This window comes from Glycine soja, chromosome 16 (genome assembly GCF_004193775.1).
Source record: "Glycine soja cultivar W05 chromosome 16, ASM419377v2, whole genome shotgun sequence".
In the NCBI taxonomy this organism is placed as follows: Eukaryota; Viridiplantae; Streptophyta; class Magnoliopsida; order Fabales; family Fabaceae; genus Glycine; species Glycine soja.
Window position 1 is genome coordinate 34,478,890 of NC_041017.1, and position 14,425 is coordinate 34,493,314.

General features: G+C 34.7%; 1 protein-coding gene across 1 annotated transcript; it reads right to left on the reverse strand.

Annotated features, from left to right (window-relative positions):
* Positions 1 to 1,272: 1,272 nt before the first annotated feature.
* On the reverse strand, positions 1,273 to 5,049 carry LOC114390013 (receptor-like protein EIX2). Its single transcript, XM_028350703.1, has one exon. The coding sequence runs from the start codon at positions 4,969 to 4,971 to the stop codon at positions 1,273 to 1,275; it is 3,699 nt and encodes a 1,232-aa protein (XP_028206504.1). The 5' UTR covers positions 4,972 to 5,049.
* Between the last annotated feature and the right edge of the window lie 9,376 nt (positions 5,050 to 14,425).

A 14,425-nucleotide genomic window follows, 5' to 3' on the forward strand; every position in this document is an offset into this window, starting at 1 on the left:
CAATCATCTCAATTCTCATTATTGTGAAGATTCATCAACTTCATACAAAACAACCAGTTCAGATTTAAGGGCTAAAGTACAAACAAAATGCTTAGAAATTAAAAAGGAAAATAAACTAGATCACAATCACAATTGGCTCCCTCAAGCTCTAGAAGCCTTCCTTAATTCTCTCTCGGTCTCCAAATCCAACTGCGAGAGATGCCTTCTCAACTCCAAATCTCTTTGCATTTTCCACCTCCACAAGCTGGCACCTAGAATTCAGAATTTTTCTGCCAAAAATTAAAATATCGATCCTTCAAAATTTGTCCTCAACTAGAAGTAACAAAAGAATAAAGAAAACATTGAAATGCCAAAAAAAGCACCATGGCTAAAAGCTATATAAAGAAGTAGAAAATGAGATAGAAAAACTACCTCAAACATATTTTCTATTTTACACTTAATAACTTACGAGGAAAAAGATATATCAAGAAAAATATATATATAATTTATATTGAGTTATTATTTAGCGATTAGAAAATAGGTTAAAGTATTTTAATTTGTTTAATATGAAATGTTAGTGTAAAGAAGTTTTATAACCTACATAACAATCATCATTCCTTTAATTTATTTAACTAATACCCCGAAATGACATGAAAATAAATAAAATTAAATATATTACTTTTAATAAATCCCATGTAAAAATCCAATACATTGAACTATTTGAACTTACTATATGCTTTTTAGAAAAACATTTATATTACGGGATTAAAAAAATCCCAAAAGATGATTTGTAGTCATGTTAAAAAACATTTTGAGATAAGAATATTTAAAATATCAAGATTTAGATTACTCGAATATATATATACAACTCATTTAATATATATTTTCAAGCATCGTATCATTATTAAATATTAAATTACAAATTAGTATTTTATAAACAATCTAATCTAGATTTCAGAAATACAAAACAAACATGCATGCACGTCCAACTTTTCTTTCTCATTACAACTGCTTGTTCATCTTTAGTTAAAACTAGTTCATTCAAAGATATATCATATATGTTCTAGCTAGTCTTCTTTTAAGAAGAAAACCGGACTACAACTTGTTTACCTACGGTGTAATAGTAAACTAAGGTTCGTGTTGATGAATAATTGTTTTTTTTATTAATTGAGGATCTAAAGGTTAAAACAAAAGAGAAAAACGCCATCTAGTTGTAAACAATGGTTTGTGACTGCTATTTATCATATAAAGGAAAATGAAGTATATATACGAAGACTAAAATATTGTTACCAGCTATCCTCTGTGACGCCACTTGAAAACTTTCACTGCTACCATGACATAAATAGCGTCTGATAAATTGCTTATGAACTTGAAATAAGCATGTCTCCAAGAACGCTTTATTAAGATTGAGCCAAAGACGCCCCAGAAGCTTATAACAAATCCAATTGCCATGCTCATGTAAAATTCACGGGTGAAGAGCAATTTTTCATCTTCAGGAAGTTTAACAATTGGTTCCTGTGCAGGCTTCCCATCAATACACAATTTCTCTAGTGGCGGTCCACAAAGATCAAGATTATCTTCATAACATGAGGCATTGAAACCCTGTAATTGTGTACCAGTTGGAATTTCTCCAGATAGATTGTTATGTGACAAATCTAACACGCCGAGTCGATCAATTTGAGTAAGACTCCATGGAATTGAACCAACTAGATGGTTTCTTGACAAATCAAGAAAGTCAAGTGATGTTAACTTTCCAATATTTGAAGGAATCGCTCCGGTCAAATGGTTTCTTGATAAATTCAATGAAACCAATCCAAATAAATTCTCTATTTCCAGTGGAATTTCTCCAGAAAAGTGATTGCTTGAGAGATCAATGCTTTTTAGAAGTAGTAACCCATTATTTTTGAACATTTGTTCTGAACCTTTCCACATCAAGAATGCATTCAAATCATATGTTTGATTACCAACCAAGCCTTTTTCATTGAAATAATATGAATGACCTTGTGAAGATGTCTTTCGAGTCATTGAAGTGAATTTTTTTATGCATTTAGGAATTTGCCCAGACATGCTGTTTAGTGAGACATCGAAGAGTTGAATGTCGCTTAGGTAGCAAATTTGCAATGGTAAACTTCCATGGAAATTATTTCTTCCCAAACTTAAAAATTGCAACTCTTGTAATTCGCTCCCAATCCAAGCAGGGATAAGCCCTGATAATCTGTTTTCTGCAATATCTAGCATTACTAGATTTGTACAACTCCTCAAGGAGAAAGGTATCTCATCTGTTAAGTTGTTGTTTCTCAATAGCAATGCTTGAAGCTGAAGAAGAGATCCCATGGATGTGGGTATCCTTCCTGAAAAATTATTGTGACTTAAGTCCAAATAAGATATTGACTTGAAATGGCTCCAACAGTCCGGAATTTTTCCAGAGAAACGATTATTTGAAAGGTCTAATTGGTACAAAGTTTCAACTTTAACATTCACACATAAAAATGAAAGAGAATCTGAGAATTTATTTTTGGATAAATCAAGAAACAGGAAACCTTGCAGAAATGGTGGAATAGGGCCGTCAAATTGATTTGATCCAAGAATTAGGGAATGTTGAATATTCTTTGTTGGAAAATTTGGAATTATACCATGGAGATTATTGTATGAAATATTCATTGAAATCCATTCTCGGAATGCTAAATTAGCCCAAAACCACTTTGGAACCATATCTGCTATTCCAGCATTTGAAATGTCAATATCCCTAAATTGATTTTGTGTCTCCAACCATTTGGGAAATACTGGACCTAGCTTGCAAGATCGCAATCCTATGTGGCTCAACTGAAATGGTGGGACCCAATTTTGGCTAAATGCCAAGGCCAATAAAGAGTTGTCAGATAACTCCAAGTCGTATAACTTAGACATATTAGCGAAATGATAGTCAGTGAGCACACCCTTCAAGGAATTTGATTGCATATCTAGTTGCTCCAGTTGAGGTGGAAATTTAATATCTTTAGGAATCTCTCCATTTAGCTTGTTTACATAAAGATTTAATTCTCTTAAAGATGAGAATATTGAGAGGTCAGGTAGTGTGCCGTTGATTTGATTCATGCTTAGATCTAATTGTTCCAATGAATATCTAGCACATCCAGACAAGTGATGGATTATCATTGGAAACTCTTCACTCAAGCTATTATTAGACATGTCCAATGAGCGCAAAGCACATGCATCCCCAAATGATTTGGGAATTCCACCTTCTAAAGAGTTTGATCCAATTGACAAAGACTCTAACAGAGATGGCAATTTGGTACTCTCTGGAATTTTTCCATTTAATTGATTTTCTGAAAGATCCAATGTTTTCAAGGCAGAGAATATTGAAAGGTCAGAAAGCGTACCATTGATTTGATTTCCTCTTATGTTCAATTCTTGCAGCGAGAATCTGGCACACCCAGACAATTGATGAATTATCACCGAAAGCTCTTTATTCAAATTGTTACCAGACATATCCAGTGATCTCAAAGCACATGAGTTCCCAAATGATTTGGGAATTCCACCTTCTAAAGAGTTTGATTGGATTGACAGAGATTCCAAATGAAATGGTAAGCGGATGCCTTCAGGTATGTTTCCACTTAATTGATTCTGATTGAGAACCAATGTTTTTAGAGACGGGAATACTGAAAGGTCAGGTAAAGAGCCGGTGATTTGATTATATGACAAATCCAAATCTTGTAATGAGTGTCTAACACAACCACTAGACAAATTATGAAGGATTGACGGAAGGTCTTCACTGAAATTGTTTTCTGTCGCATATAAAGAACGTAAGGTGCATATATTCGCGAAGGATTTGAAATCGTCACCCTTGAATATATTATATGAGAGGTCGAGGTGCTCAAGAGAATTCATTACACGGCCAAAATGGTTTGATGTGGTACCCTCCAAGAGATTATGACTAAGGTCAAGCTCAACAAGGTTGGAAGTGACGTTGGACAGCCACTGGAGTATCATTGATGACGTGAAGCTGTTCCAGGAAAGATCAAGGATGGAAAGGGAACTAGAAAAATTGAATTTGGAGGGCCTCAGTGAAAGGATAAAATGATCGGAAAGGCTACAATCAATTAAACTCAGTTCTCTAAGTTTTGGTAGCTTGGTAATCATTTGGAGGAAGCTATGAGAATTTTTGAGATTAGATATGAAGGCCAAGGAAAGATGGGTTAAAGAAATGAGATTAGACACCCAATGATCTCCATCGTCAATTTTGAGAGCAGGACCTCCAAGATAAAGCTTGTGCAAATTTGAAAGGTTCCCAAGTTGGGACGGTATACTTCCTTCAAAAGAATTGTACCTGAGATCAAGATGCTGCAATTGGGAGAGATTTCCAATTTGAGAGGGTATATTTCCTTCAAATTGATTGACGCTGAGATCAAGATGCTGCAACTGGGAGAGATTTCCAAGTTGACGTGGGATTGAACCCTGCAGATAATTCCCAGCAAGATTTAAGTGTTTCAAATGAGAAAGAGAGCCAAACTGAGTTGGAATTTTTCCTTCAAAAAAAGAAAATGACAGATCAAGGTATCTCAAGTTGGTGAGAGAACCAAGAAACTCTGGGATTCCTCTGAATTGAAAATCATTCGAACTGAGGTTTAAATAGTTTAATTGTTGCAACTCCATCAACGACTTGTGGATCTCTCCTCTGATATAACGTTGCGAGGCAATTCCAGTGATACGATTGAAGGCATATGAATAATTAACCTGACCGTGAAGGTCGAGCATTAGAACATGGCCGGTGAGGTTGGTGCAGTGAATCCCTTGCCATTGGCAGCAATCAGAAGTGGTCCAAGAAGAGAGCATGCCATAGGGATCCACAAGTGCAGCCTTGAATTGGAGGAGTGCTTCCCTCTCCTTCTCAATGCACATAATATGGTCTTGAGCAGAAACAACCTGCAACATGATCATCATAAATGTTATTATGGCTTGCATGAATTTGAAACGAACTGGATTAATGGTTGGCATTTTGGTGGTTATGATCAGAAAGGCAAAGTGATTGATGAAATGAATCCACTGAATATGAGAATTAGAATGATATTGGTGAGTTTAGCAGTGGCAATAGGCATGCATATATATAACACTTTCTCAAAGGGTCTTCTTCACTACCTCATCAGTGCGGAAGACTTGGAAAAGTCTCCGGTCAAGAAATTACAAAAAAACTTGATCCTATATCGTAAGACAATGACATTCACATTTAAAATATATAATTAAAAAACTAATAAACACAAAATTTCTAATTTATGAAAACAAAAATCTACACTTTAAAATAATAATAATAATTATTATTATAAACACTAGATGCACCCAACATTCCAACGAGCAAGAAATCATTATCCTGATTATTTAGCATGCTACATTTACACGTTTAATTGTTCTTCACAATAAATCTCATTTATTTTATTGTTACGAAAACAAGTTAACCACTGTATTGTAAAATTAGTATCTCTCTCAATATGTTCTGACTTGAAATTATCATATTCTTCTTCAAAATTAATTATACTAAAAATAGTTCAAAGTCATCAAATCTTACCGTTACAATTCACTATATAATATTACTTTATCAGTTATTAAATATACGTTACCAATTAATATTTTATGAACAATTTACTTGAGATCGTTGCATAATAACGATAAAAAAATGCTTAGAAAGCTTATTTTATTTATAGTTATATTTTTTTATTAAAAAAAATCTGACAAGTTGCTTACATAAACTATATGAAAAGCAAAAGAAATGGAAGGGCTATAATATTATTACATGCATGCTAACCTTTAGCTACCTTTGATATTTTATTAGGGAACATTGCTACCTTGGCACAAATATTGTCTCGTAAATTGTTCAAGAACCTGAAATAGGCATGTTGCCAAGAACGCTTGAATAAGATTCCGAATGCCCATACTCATGTAAACTTCACGACTAAAAAGTAAATATTGAACTTAAGGCATCGAAAACTCTCTAACATGAAGAGTCGATTAATTTGAGTAAGACTTTGAGGAATTGAACCATCTAGCAGGTTTCTTAACAAATCAAAAAATTCAAGCGACCTTAGGTTTCTAATATTTGAAGGAATTTTTCCAGTCAATTTGTTTCTTGATAAATTTAATGAGACCAATGCAAATAAATTCTCTGTTTTCACTGGGGTTTCTTCTAAAAAAATGATTGTTCGACAAATCAATATTGATGCTGAGATCAAGATGCTGCAAGTTGAGAAGGGATTGAACCATGGAGAAAATTCCAAGCAAGATCTAAGTATTTGATATATTTATTTCTTATTTTGTTGTAAAAAAAAATATGACGAACTATTATATATCAAACATAATTTTTTAATTTTAATTTGTAATATGTGAATTAAATATAAATTAAAAAATACCAAGAAAAGTTAGGTACAGGAAAAGGATTTAGTCTCTTACAAAGGGTAAAATTAAGAAAAAACAAATTAATAACTTATTAGTTAGCTTATTTTAATTTATAAGCTAGGTAAGTAATTGTTACTTGTTAATAAAGACCAAAACTGGTAACAGAGAAAAATTAGAATGACCAAAAACACTAAAACATTTATTAAAAATTAAAAGCAAAAATATAAAAAAGGTTTATTCATACAGACTCGTCTTTTCTTTCATTAAAAACTAAAAAAGATAATAAACCTTTTTCATTCATTTTTTTTGGTAGAGCTTCTTTTACTCACACTTGTTACCCATACAGACTCGTCTTTTCTTTCATTTTTGTTGACAGAGCTCCTCCTTTTCTATGAAGCTAAACATCTTTTAAAAAAATTATCCACACAAAATTTCTTGATGATATCAAGCTAAACATGTAACTTTTACGCATGTATGTAGTATTCAATGCATATGCATGGTCCGTATATCAAGCTAAACAGATAATTGGAAATTTCTATGAAAGTAACTTGGCCTCCGTCATCGCATTATTTAAGATAATAATTGTGGAAATTTTTATGAAGTGGCCGGCGTGGCTCCTTTAATTTAGAAAAGACATTGTCATCACAATATTATTTAAAACAATAAATGTGGAAATTTTTATAGATTCTGTGGCTCCTTGTACGACTTTGTAGACAAAACACCAAAAAGCTAGCCTACGAAAATTCCGTCATCGCAATACATAAAACAATAAATTAAACTTGATATTTCATACAATGTAAGTTAATTTTTGTCACCGATAATATTTTAATGTAATAATAATGTAAAGACTTTTTTATATTATCAATCTAACGATGGATTATTAAATAGGGCATTGATAAACCTGTTAATTTTTATTATAATTATTTATAAATTATATTCAAAATAGTTTGAAATCGGTTGATATTATATATTTATTTACATCAATAATATGAATGAAAATTAAACTCATTAATTTTCTTTTTCTAAGAACAACTCCAATGCAATTGCAATTAAGTTGGTTTTTAAGCTTAAGTGACTTGAGAATACTGTTAGAACAAATGAGTTCTTATAATGGAGTTTGTATAGAAGTTTCTTATATAAGCAACTACAATCAAGATTGTTTAACTAAAAAAAATAATAATTTTGAAACTAAAAGAGATTATTCTTGTGTGAGTGGAAAGATAAAATAGTATCTACTAAAAAATAAATTAAGAAATCAATTAAGTTTTACCATTAATTAGAGTAAAATTAGTACTGAGTACTCGATCTTAAACAAAGGACTCACTAATAAAAAATTAAGAACTCAATAATAAAGTTCTTACATTAGAAATGCCACAAAAGTCAAAGCATTAAGGGACAAAATTTTCTTTTTGTCACTAATACTTGAGTCATGAAAATTTTAGTGAGATTTTTTTGATAAATTACATATAAATTGAGTCATGACTAATGCTAATTTTCTTGTACTTTAAAAATGCGTTTGATATACATACTTAGGTATAATACAAGGAGAATAAAGCATCACAAACATAAAGTTACAAATGTTACGTACATTGATAACTTGGTAATTGATTATGGAAGATTAGGATAAGATCGAACTTGGTAATTTTTGTTTGTGTTTTTTTATTATTTTTTGTGTTTTTGCTTTATATATTTGAAGTGGAGGAGGAAGTGGTGGTAGGTTCTATATTTATAATTTGAAAAATATTGTAGACTAAAATCTATCATAAATTAATTATTTTAAAATTTAAAACATAAAGAGTGTTAATGATAAATTAATGAAAGAATTAAAATGATTCACTCCTAAACATAAAACACTAAAATAAAACTTTTAAAAAAAATCCAAAATGAAAAACACAAAAAACTTATTTATTACATCAATGTTTTCTTATCATATCATCAATCAAATATCTCTTTGTCTCTATTCTTATCACTCTCAAGATATGATATATACATCAAAGGGTGTTCAATAATATTGGTCAAATTACTAAAAATGGTACATATAGCTAGAATGTGAGAGCAGCATCTGCGTCTGATGAACATGTGTCTGCTACCAAAATTATGAGAGAGGGTAGTGAGAATTGGAGAGGTGTGTCCGTTGAGAGAAAAAATAAAATAAAATTGAGAGCGATGATGGATGTTCCTGAATGTTAAAATCAACGCGAATATTAACAAGGTAAAGCCACGAGGGAGGTCCAGATCTGGATTTTTGTCACCGAATAAGTGGTTTTGTTTTTATCAGTTTATCAGTCCAGAGCCATGGTTGGGTGAGGAAGCCATTTCTAGCTCTTGAAAGCTGCAAGCATATCAACTTCATAAAATAATAATGGGAAAAATGATAGGTGCCAGTTTCCCAGGACACCACTTCATCATATGACAGGAACTAAAAGTCGTAACTAAGCAAAATTTTGAGGAATTTGACAAGTTAAATATTTATTTAAGAACTAAAATCTAAAATTTAAAAAAAAAATGAAGGACTAAAACTTAATTATTCCTTAAAATTGTTAATTGAAGAAGCATACTTGCTTGTGAAGATACTACCTTGAATTGTTAGAGCATAAAAATAACCTTGAATTGTGAGGAATCGAATTAAGAGAATGGGGTCAGGTTGATATAAATAGCACATACCAATTAAAAGTCAGCTGTGGAGAAGGCCTTTTATTAGTTTTATGTAATTCATTCTTTTGATCCCTTACGTTAATAAGCTTTAATTCATTCAAAAATGGCCAATATTGGAGTTGATTAGTAAGTATTCTTGAGTTTTGAAACCACATGTTAGGTCAGTTGCTTAACTTTGAAATTAATCCCTTCGTGGTTGAATCTCTCTTGAAATGAGATTTCAAATATTCATTTATTACTGGGTATTACATCCATGCAGGAGAGAATGAAGGACATGGTAGTTGTTAAACAACTTCTACTATTTTAAGTTTAACATCTATGTCCATGCAAACTTTGGTATGAGCTTAACTAAATATGTATTCCATGATATATTAGGAAAAGAAGAAAAGAGAAGCAGAAGGGCAAAGCTCTGAAGATGCTTCAAACAATAAAGATAAGGAAGAACAAGAAATTACCCTGAGGCCTTTAAACATGGAAGACATGAGACAGGCTAAGAGTCAGGTAGGGTGAATTTAAAATTTCTCTCAAATGATTATGGAGTACTTGATTTGGGCATTTGTACAATACAGCATGAAGTATTTAAAAGTGGATATTTGTTAAAATTGAGGAATTAAAAAATGCTGGTTCAATTGATACAGTGATGGATATATGGCACTACGGTCATCTGATCCATTTTTATTTCCACTTAAAATGGTAACTTGTTAGCACCCTCCAGAACAACAAGAAGATACAGGGAAGGAAGAAGACACAGGGGAGGAAGGTAATTGAAATATTTCTCATTGCTTTCCTTGCTGTTTTATTTACATATATATAAGCTTCCCTAGTAACAGAAAAAGCTTCTAGAATGATTTGGCAATTACTATTCTGTTAGTGCTGTCCCCCTAGTGAAGACACACTCAGCAAGGATGTTTCCTTTCCTAATTTGGTCCTTTCCGCAATTCATTCTCAATTCTTCCTCACACATAGTCACTAGATAGTTTTGTAATTTTCCTTTTGGGCTTAGCTTGCTTCTGCACCCCTTGTTCTGCTATACGACCCCTATGTAAGCCTTTGTTGTCCCCCCCTCTGTGTTCCCATCATCCTTCGGCCCTTGCAAGACCACCTTGTCCTCAAGGTGGTAGGTGGTGCATAATTGATCCCAATCCTCCCCAGAAGTCTCGTTGGGAGATAACCAGTGCCATTGCACCAAAACTTTCCACGATGCTGCCTACGAGTCGCGGCGGTAGTCTAGGATAGCTAACGGAAACACAAGTGGTTGACTATCGAAGAAGTCAGTGGGTAACTTCAATTCTGGCACCTGTTCTGGAGACCCGTGAAATGGTTTGAGTAGGGAACAGTGGAACACAGGATGGATTTGGGATGCCTCGGGTAGCTGCAGCTTATACGCAACTAGGCCTATATGTTGCAAGATTTTGAAAGGCCCGTAGAATCTTTTGGCTAACTTGCCTATGGTTGCTTCTGCTCCTTTGGTCGTGCTCTGTCGTCGAGGACGAAGCTTCAAAAGGACCCAATCTCCTTCTTTGTAATTAACTTCCCGACGGTGACTATCGGCTTGTTTCTTCATTGATTCCTGGGATTTCAATAGCTTTTTACGGATGAGCTGAAAAGTATTGTCCCTGTCTGACATCATTTCTTCCACAGCTTCAATGTTCGAATAACCAGTGAGGTATTCGGGGAACGTGAATGGTTTGCGGCCAAAAGTAATTTCAAAGGGTGTGCTCCCTGTTCCTGCGTTCCACGGGCTATTATGCGACCATTCCACCCAAGGTAGAAGCTTCCCCCATAGACGTGGCTTGTGATGCACAAATGATCTTAAGTACTGTTCAATTACTCGATTGAGTACTTTAGTCTGCCCATCACTCTGTGGATGATAAGCAGAACTCATTCAGAGTTGCGTGCCACTGGCTCAAAATAGTTCTTGTCAGAACTTGCTTATGAATAAAGAGTCTCTGTCTGAGACCAAGCTTCTCGGAGTCCCATGAATCTTAACGACAATGTTGATAAACAGGGATGCAACCATATGCGCCGTATGTGCAGTTGGGAGTGTGCCCAGGTGTATCCCCTTCGAGAAACGATCCACCACGACAAGTATGATAGTATGGCCCTGATATGGAGGTAGGCCGAGGATGAAATCTAATGTCGTCTTCATCCGCGACAAGGAGGAAAAACCCTCGAGGCGCAGCGATGCCCTCGATGGTACCTCTTGTAACATTCTAATTTTCGTCAACTAGATTAAAAATGATTGTTATTTATAAATAAATAGAGTTTAAAAAAATGATGAGATTTTATAAATAAATAAATAAAGAGATATAATTATTAATTAAAATAATAATTTGAGAGAAAATAAAAATGATATTTTATTTATTTGTTTGATAGAGAATAAAATAAAGTTTGTTTTTATAAAATAATAAATAAATAAATAGAGTAAACCTAACTATAAATAGCGTTAGGTCAGTTTTCACACTGACAGTGCCTCTTCTTTCTCCCATTTTCGTTTTTCCACTTCTCCTCTCAAAATCCTCTCTTTTTCCCGCAGCCTACCAAAGCTGTCTCAGAAAAACACCGATCTCAGACTCATTCACCGTTGGATCATCGTGAAATTTGAGCACCATGTTGGCAACCCAATTCCGAGCATTCTCACCGTTGGGAATAGCAAAATCATGTTAGACATAAGAGAAATACCCTTCGCACCGTAGCTTCCTCTTTTCCCGCAGAAACCCAAAACAGTATGAGTAAAACTAGGATCCCAGTTTCGTTAACCGTTGGATATTCATTAAATTTGGATATGTAGTTTGAAATTTAATTGTGCACACTTTCACCGTTGGGATTTGCGAGATAATATTTGTGGTGGAAGAAAATGAATCGCATGAAGACAGTATAAGTGGAGGCTTCAATCCCTTCTCCGTCTCTCTGACGTTTGAGAACTCTATCAGAGCAGTCGAAAGAAACTCAAGAAACCGTTAGAGATACCGCTGTCGCTGTCGGAAGACACGTGAGTCCGCTTAGAGGTAAGGGATGAGTTTATCGCAATTGGGGGTTATAATGAACATGTGTAGGGATCCTTAGAGAATTAAATTTGGGTTTATTTTGGGATGTTTATTGAATTATAATTTTATCTTTATGATTATAAATACAATATTATTGTGTTCTATGTACCAATTGATGTCCTGATGAAAATTGATTGATAAACTGGAGTGCTCTTGATGTCTTTGTGTTTAACCCATGAATTTGATTAATTGATTTTGATATAATTGTGAGAAACTATTTTAGGGGTTTTACACCCCATGTTATGATAAAATCTTTTATATAAATTATTATATTGAGGTTATGAAATGATGATTCAAACTGTGATTATGTGATAAATTGAACATGTGACGGATGATGAAATACATGTGTATTGAGATGAGATGTGTGTATTAAGTTATGAACTATGAACTGTGCAATCACACAATTGTAAGACCCTTTAAGGGCGACGAGTATTATGATGGGATCCATTGTGCGAACCCGACGAATTAAAACGATTTTGAAAACAATTGAGATTGCATAGTTCATAGGTAAAGTGAATATGCTTCATGAGGTGTGATAACATGCTAATTTGAGATTATACCATTGTGATTGAGATCGAGTGTATGTGAAATTATGTATGTATGTGATTGAGATGTTGTGTGCATTGAGTATGAACTATGAATTGTACAATCACACGACTATAAGTCCCTTTAAGGGCGACCAGTTAATGTTAAGTTCCTTTAAGAACGATGAGTTAATGTTAAGTCCCTTTAAGGGCGACGAGTTAATGTTAAGTCCCTTTAAGGGTGACAAGTTAATGTTAAGTCCCTTTTAGGGCGACGAGTTAAAACTATTTTGAGAACAATTAAGGAATCGTGTGTTTTGTACAGTTCATAGATAGAATCTGTGTGCTAAAATATTTTCTGGGTTGGACCCGAATCAGGAGGGAGAGGCCCTGACGGATTCTTCGGAGTGTAGGCCTTGGGGGTCACACGGTTTGAGTGCTCCTTTAAGCCTATGTTGATCCCATATGGTTGGAGCATTCTCGCAAAACACTGTGACCCTGACTGGTCTCCCTATGATATTACCTAGTGAGAGTGACTTGACTTGCTAGTGTGTGGTTTGTCTTGTCATGTACTCCTAGGCGCCCGACGAGATTTTTCACTGACATGGTACCACATTGCATATAGACTTGAGTCTTAGCATAACTGTTGCATACACTTGATAATTGTTTATTATGAAATTGATGTGTTATTATGTCTTGATCGGAGTGTGTGATTCTTGTGTATTGTGATTGATGATTGAAAGGTGTAATTAATGATTGAAAAGTAAATTTGAATGACAAAGTGATGAAATAATGTGAGATATGCTAAGTAAATTGTATTTGGCTACTATATGTTATCTTGTTTCTCTCTAGTAGTTAGGAATGTGATAACTCACTTCCGGTTTGCTGTTTGTGTTTGGATCCTGTGATGATCTTGAACTTTGTGTTCGGGGGAGCAGATGGATAGGTGGATGACTATGAAGAACCTCATGCTAGAGGACACGGGAACACAATACTCTGATAGGATGTGACATTAGGATATAGGTTCTATATTAATTGTATGAAGCTTTGACGACCTTGTTTGAGCCGAGATGACTTTATTATTTATTTGGACAAGTTTGAATATGATGTAGAAGAAAGTGAATGTGAGCCTTTTACCCCTTTGAAAGGCTTGTATTTAAAAATGTTTTAAAAATACTTTTAATTAATATTTGAATTTTTTATTCCTTTATTAGTATATATGTGAGGGGTAAAGGGTGTCACACCCCTCGTCACAGGTGAAACATAGCCCCCATTCACGACGTGAGGTGATTTCCTCCGGGGTTAATCGTTTCACCGTGGGCGGCGGAGGTCGTGGTGGGGAAGGAAGCAGTGGTGGTAGGGTAAGGGGTCTAGGGGATGGTGGGGTAATCGGTGGAGGGCGCGGTCGTAACGGTGGTGGCGGTGGTGGGAGCGAGGCGAATGTCAGACAATTTCTTCTCCTGGAGGCGCGCTAGTCCGGCAGCTTGGACTAGCGTCAATGGCTGGTGTGCCTGGACTTCTCTCCTAATCTCAGGGGTCAGTCCTGAGATAAAACAACTCAGATGGAATGGGGTCGGTAACCCGATGATACAGTTAGCCAAATCTTCAAATTCCGAGAGGTAAGCTGCCACTGAACTTGTCTGTGTGAGCTTGAACAAAGCTCCGGTTGGGTCCTCATACTGTGATGGGGCAAATCTTGTTTGCAAGGCCTGCAGGAAAGCTTGTCATGAAGTGAACTGGGCATTGCTTGTCATGTATTGAAACCAAGCAAGAGCCCTTCCTTCCATATAGAAGGAAGCTATGGTGAGTCGATCTTGCTCAGGAGTGCCATGATACGCA